We start from the raw sequence: 15,910 nt of genomic DNA on the forward strand, positions 1-15,910 counted from the left end.
CCCAGGTAGAAACTAATAGGTAGTTTTTTTACTAAAGTATCTTAAGTGAACTACATCATGTAGAAATTTGTTGAAATTTCTATCATATCTGAAATAATCTGGTATCTTTTTTATCGTATCTGAAATACAGTACATCCTGGATTGACTCAACAGCAAAATAAGTATAAGAGAAAAAAGAGCCAGAAGCTGAAGACAGATCATTAGAACTTAGTTGGTTTGAAGAATAGATTAATAAAAGGAAAAGAACTGAACATAGCCTCAGGGTTTTGTTGGATAATATCAAAAGATCTAACAAATATGTCCAAAAGGAGGAGAGAGATTGGGCAGTAAAAATATTTGAAGAGGGGCGCCTGGGTGGCGCAGTCGGTTAAGCGTCCGACTTCAGCCAGGTCACGATCTCATGGTCCGTGAGTTCGAGCCCCGCGTCAGGCTCTGGGCTGATGGCTCAGAGCCTGGAGCCTGTTTCCGATTCTGTGTCTCCCTCTCTCTCTGTCCCTCCCCCGTTCATGCTCTGTCTCTCTCTGTCCCACAAATAAATAAAAAAATGTTGAAAAAAAAAAATATTTGAAGAAATAATGGCTGGAAACTACCCAAATGAATGAATGACATAAACTTATAGATGAAAAGTTCACTGAATCCCAATTAGGATAAACCCAAAGAAAACCATGCCTAAACACATAGCAATTAAACTGTAGAAGACCAAAAATAAAGAAATAATCTTGACAGTACCTGGAAAAACAATGATACATTACATACAAGGATCAGTGATTTTAATAACATCAGAAACCATGGCAGCCAGAAGTCAGTGGAACATCTTTAAAGTACTGAAAGAAAATAGAGGTGATACTTGAACAACACAGATTTGAATTTCAAGGGTCCATTTATACGTGTTATATTTAGAGTACTGTGCTGTAAATGTATTTTCTCTTCCTTATGATCTTTTTTTCTCATAATTTTCTTAATATTTTCTCTAGTTTATTGTAAGAAGAGTACAGTATATAGTATATGTAACATACAGAATATATGTTAATCAACTGTTTATGTTATCTGAAGGGTTTCTGTTCAAAAGTAGGTTATTAGTAGTTAATTTGTGGGAGGAGTCAAAAGTTATACATGGATGTTCGAATCTGCAGGGGATTGGTACCCCTAACCCCTGCATTGTTCAAGGGTCCACTGTATTTGGCAAGCATAAAGGCCTAATTTTATTCTTCTTAAGTTATACATGTCTGAGAGGTTTTAAATAGGTGTAGATATATAGGATAGCATAATACAAAGGCTAGCAGGGAGGTGGGATTAAAAGGGCCTGTCTGGTTTTAAGGTTTCTACATTTTATTTGACCTGGTACAATATTAAATCTAAGTAGACTGTGAAAGGTTTGTTGAATCTTGATTTGTCCATCTAATAATCCCTAGAAGAACCACTAAACGTTCTTCAAGAAGATATAAACAAAAAATCAATGTAAACATTAAAATACCAAATACTAACAAGTTCCCAAATAATGGGAATGACAGAGGTCAGTCAAACAAAACACACACAGTAAACAGAAAACAGATAATAAAATTGTAGATGTGGGGGCACCTGGGTGGCTCAATTGGTTGAGTATCTGACTTTGGCTCAGGTCATCATCTCACGGTTTGTGGGTTTGAGCCCTGCATCGAGCTCTGTGCTGTTAGCACGGAGCCCACTTTAGCTCCTCTACCCCCCTCTCTCTTTGCCCCTCCCCTACTTGCTGTGTCTCTTTCAAAATATATAAATAAACTTAAAAAAAATTGTAGACCTGAATCTAACGACACCAGTAATTATATTAAATGTGAGTGATCTTAAGTCACCAACTAAAAGAGATTGTCAGATTGGATGAAAATGTTAAGATGCAACTGTATGTTCTGTAGGAGAAACCCATTTTTAATATAAAGACATAGATTAAAAATACAAGGATGGGAAATATATACTATGAAAACACTTTAAAACATAAAAGAGCAGCTACCACCGCCACCCTGGCACTTTCCATTTCTCATACAGTCCTTTATTTTTTTCCATAGTACTCTATTTTACCATCTCACACATTGTATTTATTTGTTTATTGTTCCTAGCCCCCATTAGAAGGTAAGCTCCACTGGGCAAGGTGTATCCCCAAGGCCTACAGTACTCCTTGGCATGTAGTGTCCTTTCAGCAAATATTTGTTGAATGAATTTGACTGTAGGGTTTTTTTCTTCCCTCATCTATTAACATCTTTTTGAATAACCTTTTGTAGAACAGTTAGGGAATCCTTGGAATAGGACATAATAGGACAGAATCTTCAACTTCAGGTATTCATTGAATAACTGAAGGCATGGGCCCAAAAACATTTGTTCTCTCTTTCCTTATTTTACAGATGAGGAAACTGAGGGAGGTGTAAAAATCATAATAAAGATGTTTTAGCTGCATTATTTGTGAACCTTCTGTAATATGCAGTAGGTTTCACAGAATATTCAAATCATAATGTGACAGGTAAGGAAACAGAATATGAAAGGATTAGCTTATATTGGAGTGTTTTTAAGCTGTTATGTAGAAAGATCTTATTGAAAAATTGCTAACTGGGATTTGAATGCTTAAAATATCACATAGTATATAATAAAACTTTTGTCATGATTTTATAAAACTAATACCTTCCATCTTTTTTAAGATAGTTTTTACATATGGTGTATAATTCATGAAGAATCCCTTTCCAGAAAATGATCCTGTTGTTAAACTTTATTTTGTAGCTACCAAAGTGTAGACTATTAAACGACATAAAGAAGATATATTCCGAGAATGAGAGTGAAGGAAATGAGGATACAGGTAGACATAAAACTACAGTAAATAGAAATAAAACAGCACAAATGAAGAGTGTGAGTTTAAAAATTTTAGAGGAAATTAGAATTGGACAACAATGTGGGCCAGGTATTTTTGGGTGGCTCTAGGGAGGGAGAATGATTAGAATTTTAGAGAATTGTGAAAAGTAAAAAGAATTGACTTGGGGGTGTGATAAGGCATAGAGTAGCCAGAAAATGTTCTGGTAGTGAGTAGGTCAGTTTACTTTGATAATAGTGTTGGTGTAGAACAATAATTGTTGCTGTGCTCAAGAGGGATGTTGTAAATTGTGAGGGCATTTAATATTAAGTGAAATAGTTTGGACTTTTAGGCAGCCAAGGGCTTTTGAAATCTTTGAGAGGGGCTGACATGTACACAGTAGTGTTTTAAGCATGTGAAACTGTCAGTGTGGTACATTATGAACAGGAGCAGGAGACTGTTGGAAAAGACCTTTGTGAGATGATGTTGACCTATTTTAGGATAGTAACAGCGAGAAAGGATTAATGTGATAGTACAAAGAAATCACAACAGGACCTAGTTACTCTGTACATGTGGGAAGAGACCAGAATAAATTTGTGGTTTCTGGTATCTGGGAAAATTGGTGGAAATAGGAAGTTCTAGCATGAATGCTATTTTATCATGAAAAATGAGTTTGGTTTTAGCAAGTTTGAGATGAGGGAGACTTCTAATGATGTCCAGTTACAGAAGTGTAACTAGGACCCAGAGTTAGGGCTAGAGTTTGGGGAATTGATCCCTATAGTGTGAGAGTTAAGTCATGAGGGTGAATGAAATGTTACGAGTTTCAGAGATTGTAGAATAGTGTAGCCTGAAAAGATGGTGATATACAGAACTTAGCGGGCAGAGGAGAGGACTTGGTGAAGAGAACTTTGAAATGTAATGGTTGGAGATAGGGAAACCTATGAAATGAAAGCCAAGGGGGAAATAGTTTGTCCACAATAACGTTTATTCCCCGCCACCCCCATTGGCAATGTATAACTTTAATATAAGAGCTTGGAAACTAAAGAACAGTACAAATATTTTTAAAGTATTTACAGCCTCATTAGCCAGAGAAAACTATTGTAAATGTTTTATTGTATGTCTTGAACTACTATATATTTCTAATGTGTCTGTGTATTTGTATATTTATATTGATACTCAAGACTTTATTTGTTCTTTGATACTGATAATTGGGATAAGTAAAATGATTCAAAAAGACTTCAGCTTGTGAATTCCATAGCTTATTTGCTGATTCAATTTTCTAAATATTTAATGTATGTAGAATTTATGTTTTATTTTCAAATGACTAATTTATAAAAGATTTCAACTCTAATACTCCACTTTTATTCTTCAGATGATTGCAAAAGGGAAAAATGCATCTGAACTGTTTCCTGCTGTTGTGAAGAATGTGGCCAGTAAAAATATTGAGGTATTGTTTTGATTCATAATTTTCATAATTCTTTCTGTTGTAAAAGAATCATATACTTTTTGTTACTTTGAAATGTGACATAAGATCCTTAAGTATCACTAGATTTCTTTTGCTCTAAGTAAAATGTTCATAGTCTTAAATAGAATAAACAGTATTTGGATTTTTGGATGGGGAATGTGAAAAATAAATTGAAATTAATTCACCTGGGTGAATGATGGTAACTTGTATATTCGTAGAAGCCAGTTGAGTTGGTGTTCTGCTCTCGGGACTTAATATTAGGATAGCACATATCCAGGGGCACCTGGGTTAGCGTCCAACTCTTGGTTTTGACTCAGGTCATGATCTCATGGTTAGTGAGTTTGAGCTTTGGGTCAGATACCATGCTGACAGTGCAGAACCTGCTTGGGGTTCTCCTCCCTTCTCTCTTTGTTCCTACCCCACTCATGCTCTCTCTCAAAATAAATAAATAAACCTAAAAAAAAAAAAAGCACATGTCCATTGAAATAGACCTAAGTTCATTCAGTAGTAGGATAGTGTTTGAACCCAAGTATTATCACTCCAAATCTAGGGCTCTTTTTGAAACATGGTACACCCTGCCTCTGTACAGTAGGAGGTGAGCAGAAGGCAGGATGTAGTGTGAGCCTTTGAGTGCTTGTCTCTGTGTAGGTTTACACGTGGTGTTTGAATCAGGAATTCAAAGCACTTTGAGGCCAAGGTAATGTTGGGTCAAATGGACTCGTGACTTTTGATAGAGTGCAAAAGAAAAATATGAGCTAATGTAGAAGCCATTGAGTAAGATGAGTAGGATGAAGAGTTCAGTGAAGGGGATGAGAGATTGATCTGAGCAAACGGCTTGTATTTCAAAACAATAGAAGGTAGGAATGAAGAGAATTAATGACCACATCTCTCATGGATTTCACTGTCAACTGATGTAGGTAGTGATTGGAGGATCATGTTTACTCAGTAGGAAGTAGTGATATATACATGAGAATGAAAATGCCAGCACACATGCTGCTCCTTTGCCTGTTGCCAACAGTTTGAGGAATATGCTTAGTTCTCTTTTTGAGTCTGGAAAGTTTGGTAGGAGTAGCGGTCTTCACTGAAGAATATTTTCAAGGTCTAAGTGTCATCAGAGCAGATGTTTTAGGTAGAGATAGGTAGATTATAAGAAATAGAAATTAAGGATGTAAGGGAGTTTTTCACTTTTAATCAACATTATAACCTTTCATATATACTTTGAAAACCTTATGACAGTAAATTTCCATTTTCTCCTTCCTACCTTTTCCTAAGTTATCATACATTTTACTTCTAAATAATGCTAAAATCGCCGAAAAATATATGGTTATTATTTTTGCTTTTTAAAAGTCATTTTTCTTTGAAATATAGTTAACATGCCATAAACTTTTAAAGTGGGCCATTCAGTGATTTACCAAATTGTACAACCATCACTGCCATTTCCTTCTTCTGTATTTTTATCACCTCAAAAAGTAATCCTGCTTTCATCTGCAGTCACTCCTTGTGCCCCCAGCCCTAGGCAACTATGAATCTACTTTCTGTCTCTATGGATTTGCCTCTTTTGGGCATAAATGAAGTTGTACGGGGCGTGACTTTTGTATCTGGCTTCTTTCACTTAGCATAATGTTTTTGAAGTCCACCCATGTTGTAGTGTACATCAATACCTCATTTCTCTTTATTGCTGAATAATATTCTGTTGTATGGACATACTGAATTTTGTGTATTCATTCACCAGTGACATTTTGGTTGTTTCCACTTTTTAGCTATCATGAATAGTACTAAACACTTTGTACAAGTTTGTGTGTGTACCTATGTGTTCACTTCTCTCGTATGTGTACCTTGGAGTGATATTTCTGGTTACTGTGATATGGTTACTGTATGGTTTTTTGAGGACTTGCCAAACTCTTTTGCACAGCGCTGCACCATTTTACATTTCCATTGATACTGTATGTGAGTTATAATTTCTCCACATCCTCACCAATACTAATTTTTCTTTTTTGAAAAAAAATTGCTGTCTTTTAGATTAGAGTTATGCTAAAGGGTATGAAGTGGAATCGCATTACTGCTTTTGCAATTTGGATTCACATTTCTCTAATAAAAAACTGTTGATTGTCTCTTGGCCAGTTCTGTATCTTCTTTGAAAAAATGTCTGTTCAGATCTTTTTACCGTTTTATAATTGGGTTTTCTTTCTGTTGTTTATTGTTAGAGTTCTTTATATATTCTGAATACTAGATTCTTATCTGTTATCAAATTTGCAAATATTTTCTCCCATTCTGTGGATTATCTTTTCATTTTCTTGATTGTGTCCTTTGAAGCACAGACATTGTAAATTTTCATGAATTCCACTTCTATTTTTTCTTTGTTTCCTTATGCCTTGGGTGTTGTATCTAAGAAATGGATGCTTAATCCAAGGTCATGAAGATTTATATTTGTCTTTTTTCCTAACAGTTTGTAGATTTAACTTTTATATATAGGGCTGTGATCCATTTTGAGTCTCCATGCAATCACTGATCTGCTTTTGGTTACGACTTTTGTCATTTTTAGAATTTCTTATAAATTAAACCGTACAGTATGATGTCTCTAGAGTTTTAGTCCTTATTTTTTAAATGTTTTATTCATTCATTCATTCATTCATTCATTCATATTTGAGAGAGAGAGAGAGAGGGAGGGAGGGGCAGAGGGAGAATCAGAATCTGAAGCAGGCTTCAGGCTCTCAGCTGTCAGCAAAGAACCTGGTGCAGGGCTTGAACCCAAACCTCGAGATCCTGACCTGAGCCGAAGTTGGATGCTTAATCAACTGAGCCACCCAGGGGCCCTGAATTTGACTCCTTTTACCTTCAAATCTGAGATTCATCTGTACTATTTCATGTATTCCCATTTTGTTCCTTTTTTGCTGTAATCTGATATTTTTACAATTTTCAAATTTACCTTTTGAAATACACCTGAATAAAATGCTGTATGTGGTCATGTATTTTAATTTTTAATTTTTCTTGTATTTTAATTTTGTTTAACTTTTTCTTTTCTAATAACCTAGGGATAGATAAGTTGCATTGTCTGGGAAATGTATATTTAATTTTTTTTTAAGTTTATTAATTTATTTTGAGAGGGAGAGAGTGCAAGAGCAAGCAGGGGAGCGGTACCCAGAGAGGGAGAGAGAGGCTCTCAAGCAGGCCCTGTGTTGCTGGAAACCGCGAACCGTGACATCATAACCTGAGCCAAAATCAAGAGCCAGGTGTTCAACCAACTGAACCACCCAGGTGCCCCTGTATATTTAGTTTTTAGGAAATAGTGTCATAGAGTTTTCCAAAGTGGCTGTATCATTTGCATTTCCACCAGCAATTGTATGGGAGTTCCAGTTGGTTCACATCCCTTCCAACACTTGACCTTATTAGACTCTAACATTAGCCACTTTGGTAGCTGTATAATGGTATTTCATTGTGCATGTATTTGTATTTTCTTTTTTTTTTTCCTTTAAATGTTCATTTATTTTTGAGAGGGGGGATGGGGGAGAGGGAAACAGAGGATCTAAAGCGGGTTCTTTGCTGACAACGCCCGATGTGGGTCTTGAACTCAACGGTGAGTTTATGACCTGATCTGAAGTGAGACCCTTAACTGACTGAGCCACCCAGGCGCCCCTACATTTTCCTATATTTAGTGCCGTTGAACATCTTTTCATGATTTATTGGTTAGTCATATCTCTTCTAAAATGTCTGTTCATATCTTTTTTGTTTTATTATTAAAGTGTAAGAATTCTGGTTCTAGGCTTCTGTCAGATAGATGGTTATTTATTATTATTTATTTTCTCTTGGTCTGTGGCTTGCCTTTTTGTTTTCTTAATATCTTTTAAAAAACAAACATTTGATTTTGATAAAGTCCATTTTATCTTGTTTTTTTCTCAGTTGTACCTCATGGTTTTTGGTGACCTTTTTAAGAGATCTTTGTCTAACCTAATGTCAAAGATTTTTCCTGGTGTGTTCTAAAAGTTTAATAGTTGTAGCTATTATATTTAGGTCAATGATCCATGTTTGGATCCAGTGTCCATAGGTCTGTGATCCATAGGTTCGATGATTCACTGGGAGGACTCATAGGACTTAGGATATAGTCATACTCATAGCTATGATTTATTACAATGAAAGGTACATAATAAAATCAGTCCCTGAAAGAGGTGCTTGTGGTAAAGTCAAGAGGAAACCAGATGCAAGCTTCCAAGTATCTTTCTCCAGTGATTTTCCCAGTGATAATCAATTCCTCCAGCATCAATTGTGACAAAAAGTGTGAGGTGTTGTCCACTAGGAGAGCTCATTAGTGATTCAGTGCCCAGGTCTTTTACTGGGGGGCTGTTCATGGAGGCATTAACTGCCTAGCATGTACCAAAATTCCAAACTCCCTTAAAAAAAAGCAAATGTTGAGCATAAACCATATTGTTTGTAAACCACCCTTATCAGGGAATTGTGGGAATACCCCTAAAATTCAAGTTCCCAGATCCCAGTCAGTGCCAGCTTTGAAAGCAGACTTTCTAAGGATAGCATTCTTTGGCCTGCTTTATTAACTTTTTCCTGCACAGCACATTTCAAATTAGACTTTGTGTGTGATGTGAGGTAAGTAAGGTTCAAGATTTATTTATTGATTTTTCTGGGTATTCATTTGTTCTGGTATCACTTTTAAGAAGATTCTGTCTTTTCCCCCTTGAATTGCCTTGCTACTTCTGTGAAAAATTCTTGATCATATAAGTGCAAGTGTGTTTCTGGACTCTTTTCTTTTCCGTTGATCTATTTGCCATACCACACTGCCTTGTTCACTGGATAGTCACGTTGTAAGTCTTGAAGTCAGGTAGTGTAAGCACTCCAGCCTGGTTTTGTTTTTTTAACCTTTTTTTGGCTAGTCTGGGTCTTTTGTCTTTTTATGTAAGTGTTAAAATTAGCGTGTCAGTTTCCTCAAAAGCCTGTTAGGACTGATTTTGTTTGCATTGAATTTATAGATCAAATTTGGGGAAAATTGCTGTCTTTACCATATTAAGTCTTCCAGTCCACAAATGTGGTCTTCTATAATTTCCTTTTGCAGTATTTTATAGTTTTGGTATTCAAGTTTTGCATGTATTTTAAATTTGTTTTTTAGTAGTTTTGAAAGCTGTTTTGTTTATTTTTTTAAAGTTCATTTATTTTGAGGGGCACCTGGGTGGCTCAGTTGGTTGAGTGTCCAACTCTTGATCTTGGCCCAGGTCATGATCTCGTTCGTGGTTTGTGAGTTCCAGCCCCGCATCGGACTCTGTTGATGGTGCGGAGGCTGCTTGTGATTCTCTCTCTCTCCCCCCCACCACCTCTCTGCCCCTTTGGTGTGTGTGCCCTCTCTCTCTCTCAAAAGAAATAAACCTAAAAACTATATAAAATTTGTTTTTAAGGTTATTCATTTTGAGAGAGAGTGAGTGAGGGAGGAGTGGAGAGAGATGAAGAGGTGGGGAGAGAGAGAGGAGAGAGAGAAAGAGAGAGAGACAGAGAGAGAGACAGAGAGAGAGAGAGAATTCTAAGCAGGCTCTACACTGTCAGTGCTGAGCCTGATACAGGGGGAGGGGGCCACTTGAACTCATGAACTGTGAGATCATGACCTGAGCCCAAATCAAGAGTTTGATGCTTAACCGACTGAGCCACCCAGGCACCCCTGAAGGCTATTTTAAACAACATTGTCTTTTTTATTTCATTTCCCAATTGGTTATTGCTAGCATAAAGAATTGATTTTTGTATATTGATCTTGTGTTGTGTCTTTGCTAAATTCACTTATTAGCTCTGATAGCTATTTTATAGATTTCTTAGGCTTTGTTACATAAAGGATCATATCATGTACAAATGTAATTTTACTTTTCTATTCTTTTATCTTCTTGTCATATTACATTGAGTACACCGTACATTACAGTATTGAATAAAAGTGATGAGAATAGTTATCCTTGCCTTGTTTCTCATGTAGAAAGCACTGTGCCTTTTTATCTTTGAATATGATATTAGCTATAGGTTTTTTTTGCAGCTGTCTGTAATCATGTTGAGGAAGTTCTTTCTATCCATAGTTTGCTGAAAGTTTTTATAGCAAATGAGTTTTGAATTTTTCCAAGTGCTTTTTCTGTAACTTTTGACATTATATGATTTTTCTCTATTCTCTTGATAGTGGTAAATGACTAGGATTGATTTTTCACTAGTTAAACCTTTTTATTCCTGGGGTAGGTCCCTCATGGTCGTCTTATGTTAAATCTTTATATTGTTAGAATTGGTTTGCCATCTTTTTATTAAGGAGTTTTGTGTCTATATGTTATTGCGTCTATATGTATTTTACTTGCAGTAGCTTTTGTTTTGATATCAGGGTAATCAGGTTAATACTGGCTTTGTAAAATGAGTTGGGATGTATTTCTCCTTTGCTGTCTCAAAGAGTATGTGTAGAATTATTTTATCCTAATACGGTATTATTTTATCCTTAGTGTGAAGTCAAGTGTGTTTGGAGTTTATTTTATAGGAAGGTTTTAAATTATGAGTTCAAATTGTTTATTTGGTATAAACCACTGTGGGAAATAGTTAAAACTCAGCAGACTTGGGTTGCTCAAACCCCGTACATTCCCCCAAAAGATACATTTTCATGACTGCTCGTTGTCTGGCTTGGTCAAACTGAGCTGTTGGACTGTTCTGATAAAAGTGTTTTATCACTTTTTGGTAAACACCTACTTTTTCTTTTCCTGTTCTGGAGCTTTAGTTACTGATCTCCTACGTAGTGATGACAATATGTGTAGTTGTACAGGATCTACATGACTGATCCCTAATAAATACTTTGGATAGTCTTTCTTTGTCAAGTTTCCCTGGTTGGTGGCATTTTGTACATGTTGTCATACATTGTTGCTGAAGGAATTAAGCAGGTCTTATGTGACTCCACTGTTAGGATTCTTGGAAGCTTGTGCCTGGTGTCCTCTGGACTTCACCCCATGTACCTTTTCCTTCTGCTGATCTTACTATGTATTCCTTTGCTGTAATGAATCATAACCCTGAGTATGACAACTTCTCTGAGTGCTATAAACCCTTCTAGCCAGTCATCCAACCTGAAGATGGTCTTGGTGGATCGCCAACACAGGGCTATTTAGCTTTTCTATTTCTTCTTGGATCTCTGTTAGTAATTTGTCAGTCAAGAAATTTATCCATTTCATCCGGGTTGTCAGTTTAGTAACATGAAATTGTTAAAAATATTCCCTTAGTATTTTTTTAATGTCTGTACCTTCTGCAGTGATATTTATTCTTCCTGATAATTGGTAGTTTTTGTCTTCTCTTTTTCTTGATCAAATTAGAGGCTTATCAATTGTATTGACCTTTTGAAAAACAGCTTTTAGTTTTATCCATTTACTTTTTTCTGTTTTGTATGTCATTGATTTTTTTAAATGATTATTGACTTTTGTATTTATCTTTTATACTTCAGATTTATACATAATTTGGGGTTCCTTTTTAATATTAAAAATTAATTTACCGACAATTATTTTGTCAGTCTTTGAACATGAACATGGTTATGTTTTTCTTGAAGTGGGAAAAAACACAAAAACTGAAATATATGAATGTCCTTTACCTGTATAAAATTCACCTAAGAAAGCTGACTTTTTTCCTCTTGAAAACAAAAATAAACAGGACAGTTCTAACAGTATTGAGCTGCTCGAACATCTAGAGAATGTCAAAATAGCTAATTATTTTTAACATGCTTCCTTTTAAAAACGAAGGGGATAAATCTCTATGTTACTTAGTGGTCATTTAGAAAATGGAAGCATTATTTACATGTAAAAAAAAGTCTAAATAGTTTTATTATTTTGAAATTGGGACCTGAATTTGCAAAAGACATAGTTAAGGTGGGGTTCTTTTTTTAATATCTTGAGTTGGAAATGCAGATCAAAACTTTTGGTTAATATAAAATACTATGTATTTTCTTCTAAACATTGTTTCATTTGCATTTTTCAAATTAAATTTTATAGATTTTCATTGTTGTTTAGTTACAAATATTTTTACTTTATGATTTCTTTATTGACTCACGGATTATTTAGAAGCATGTTGTTTAATTTCCTCATTTTGGGGATGGAAGGGTTATCTGAATGATCTTACTATTAATTGCTTTGTAACATTCTTCCATTTTAGACCTAAAGCATATTTAGTTTTATTTCACTCTTAAAATTTATGAGAACTTGTTTATAGATCATCATAGTTTATTTTGGTGTGCATACCATGTACAGTTGGTGTAGAGAATGTGTATTCTGCTATTGTTGGATAATGTGTGTTGTTAGTGTTTAGATTTTTAAAATTATTTTTACTGACCTGTTGTCTAGTGTTCCACTGATTGCTAGGAGGGGGCTTTTAAATCTCCCAGTCATGATTCTGAAATTGTTCATTTCTCCCTTTAATTTAGTCATTTTCTTGCATAAATTTTAAAGCACTCCCATCACGCCTCACTCTGCGTGTCTTCGTAATGACTTGACCCTTTTACCCTAAAATAGGTCCTTCTTTATCCCTGGTGACACTTTTTGTCTTAAAGTCTATTTGATTTGTTATTCATGTTGCCACTCCAGCCTTCTCATCCTTTGTCCAGTATATGTTTTTTCCAACTATTTGCTTTTAGCCTGTCTCTGTCTTTGAATGTCCTGTGCATCTCTTATTGCCAGAACATAGTTCCATCTTTTCCCCATCCATTTTTTCAAACTGTGGCTTTGAATTGGATTGTTTATTATTTTAACACTTGATGTAATTATTGGTATGTTTGGATTTGAGTGTACTATTATACTATTTATTTTCTATTTGTCTTTTTTGTTTTCTTTTTTCCTTTCTTCCCTTTGGTTTGGAGGAAATCCCATTTAAAATTTTCTTGTTTTTATTTTTAACCTGTTTACCTTTGCACTTTTTTTCAAATTGTTGACTGTATTTATTTTTATTTTTGAAAGTTTATTTATTTATTTTAAGAGACAGAGTGAGGGAGAGAGAGCTTGTGAGGGGCAAAGAGAGAGGAGGGGAGAGGATCCCAAGCAGGGCTCTGCACCTTCAGCCGAGAACCGTGAGATCCTGACCTGAGCCGAAATCAAGAGTTGTACACTTAACCGATTGAGCCACCCAGGCGGCCCTACTGTATTCATTTGTAGCTTTTTGCAGTCAGTCTTATTTAATACTGTATCTCTTCACTTAAAATATAGAAATCTTGCAACCGTATACATCCATATTCCTTCTGTCTTTTGTTTAGCTTTATTTGTGTCAGATTAAAAACGTCGCAAGACAGTGCAATTTTTGCTTTAAATTTTCATGATGTATAAAGAAATTAAGAGAAGAAAACAGATAAAAGTGTTTGTCACTTATTTCCAGCGTTCTCTTTGTATTGTAAAGATCCACATTTCTATCAGTATCATTATCTTCCTGCCTTAAAATCTTGCATTGGCTTTTGCTGTGGTGCAGATCTACTGCTGCTGAAATCTCTTTTCTGAAAGTGTTTCCATTTTACCTCTGTTCCTAAAGGATCCTTGCACTGGTCATAGAATTCTGGGTTATATGGGTTGTTGTTGTTGTTGTTGTTGTTTTTCCTTTTAGCACTCTAAAGATGCTTTAAAGATCCTCTGATTCGTTATGCAGTATCCGTGTTAACTGGGTAATTGATACCACTTATGTAATTTGTCATTTTTCTCATGATGCTTTCATGTTTTGCTTTTCATCTTTAACTCTGAGTTGTCTTGGTTTGAGCTTCTTTGTGTTCATTTGGCCTGGTGTTTATTGTATGTCTTATATCTGTGAATTACTGCCTTTGATCAAAATTAGGGAAATTTTGGCGATTATTTCTCTTTTTTTTAGTTTCAGTGTACAATATAATAATTCAACACTTGCATGCATTACCGTGTGCTCACCATGACCAATGCATTCCTCAATCCCCATCACCTATTTAATCCATTCCCCCAACCACTTCCTCTGTGGTAACCACCAGTTCTCTATAATTAAGAGTCTGTGTCTTGTCTCTCTCTCTCTTATCTTTTGTTTTGTTTCTTAAATTCCCTATATGAGTGAAATCGTAGAGTATTTGTTTTTCTCTGACTGATTTATTTCACTTAGCATTATACTCTGTAGCTCCACCCATGTCACTGCAAATGGCAAGATTTCATTCTTTTTTTTTTAAAGAGTTCTGAATTTTGTTTCTGACTTGTTTTTCTTTTTAATTTTTTTAAATGTTTATTTGAGAGAGACAGAGTGTGAGCGGGGGAGGGGAGGCAGAGAGAGAGAGAGAGAGAGAGAGAGAGAGAGAGAGAATCTGAAGAGGCTCCAGGCTCTGAGCTGTCAGTACAGAGCTGGACACGGGGCTTGAACTCACAAGCCGTGAGATCGTGACATGAGCCGAAGTCGGGCGTTCAACCAACTGAGCCACCCAGGCGCCCCAAGATTTCATTCTTTTTGTTGGCTAAGCCACTGTGTGTGTGTGTGTGTGTGTGTGTGTGTGTGTGTGTGTGTGTGTATGTGTGTGTGTGTGTATGCGTACCACATCTTCTTTCTTCATTTGTCAATTGATGGACACTAGGGCTGCTTCCGTATCTTGGCTATTGTAAGTAATGCTGCTATAAACATAAGAGTGGCCATTATTTCTTCATGTAATATTTTGCTCCATTCTCTTCTCTTTCTCGTACTGTTGTAAACAACAACATGTATATTGTTTGAAGTGCGTGAAGCTTTGTTGGTTTTCTTATATCTCTTTGTGTGCTTCCCATTGGATTTTTATTCACCGTTTTTCAGGTTCACTTACTCCTTCTTCTGGCATCTCCATTTGATTGTTGAGTACATTCAGTGAACATTTTTTCATTTTAGAATTTCACCTTGGTTCTTTCTTTTTCTTTGCTGAGATATGCTTTATTCTTCTCTAATTGAGAGCACATTTTCTTTTACTTCATTAAGAATATGTGTAATAGCAGGCTCTAAAATTGTCTGCTAGTTCCAATACCTTGTTTATCTCAAACTTACTTTTGGTTGATTTTCTTGTGTGTGTGTGTGTGTGTGTGTGTGCGCGTGTGTGTGTGTGTGTGTGTGTGTGTGTATGTATACATATATATTTTTATATATGCATGTATGTATGTATTCCATTTCTTGAGTTTCTTTTACATTGGGCAATTTTGAGTTCTGTTCTTGCCATTACATTATCATGGAGATTCTGTATTCTTTTATTTTTACTTCACAGGTGGTATTTTGAAGGTGCTTACCTTGACAAGTTCGAATTGTAAATTCTATTTCTTAAGCAGCAGCTTCAGTCAGTCTCATGTCATATTTTTTGTCTTCTTCTGAACTACTTTGAGTCTATTCTCTGCTTGCATGGTTCAGGAGTTAGTCAGAGATGTGGGTAGAGACTATTTGAGGAGCCCACCTCCAGCCCTTTCCCTTCTGGGATTCCCCTACTTTCTTCAGTGGCCATGATTTTTGTAGGTTCAATATTTTGGCACCTTTGGCCAGAGACAGTGGTTTGTCCATCAGTGCCTCCACTTACACTTCATCCAGTATTCGCTTGGCCTCATCAGAAAGCCAAGGGAATGGGGAATTTACTGTCTCTCGTCACCTTTGAGTATATACTCCTAACCACACTCTGCTGCTGTTTCACCACCAGGGGCCACAGTGCTTTTGTAATA

The 15,910-nt window shown here is 35.8% G+C and overlaps 1 protein-coding gene across 3 annotated transcripts in view; it reads left to right on the forward strand.

Moving 5' to 3' along the window:
* AP3B1 (adaptor related protein complex 3 subunit beta 1) overlaps positions 1-15,910 on the forward strand; it is a 262,084-nt gene that overhangs the window by 44,597 nt on the left and 201,577 nt on the right. For all 3 annotated transcript variants that reach the window (XM_053907254.1, XM_019462933.2, XM_053907253.1), the window contains one exon: positions 4,182-4,256. In XM_053907254.1, coding sequence (XP_053763229.1) covers positions 4,182-4,256 — 75 coding nt within the window. The remainder of the gene's footprint in view (positions 1-4,181; positions 4,257-15,910) is intronic.

Source organism: Panthera pardus, unplaced genomic scaffold (genome assembly GCF_024362965.1).
Source record: "Panthera pardus isolate Hobbes unplaced genomic scaffold, ASM2436296v1 HiC_scaffold_2, whole genome shotgun sequence".
Lineage (NCBI taxonomy): Eukaryota > Metazoa > Chordata > Mammalia > Carnivora > Felidae > Panthera > Panthera pardus.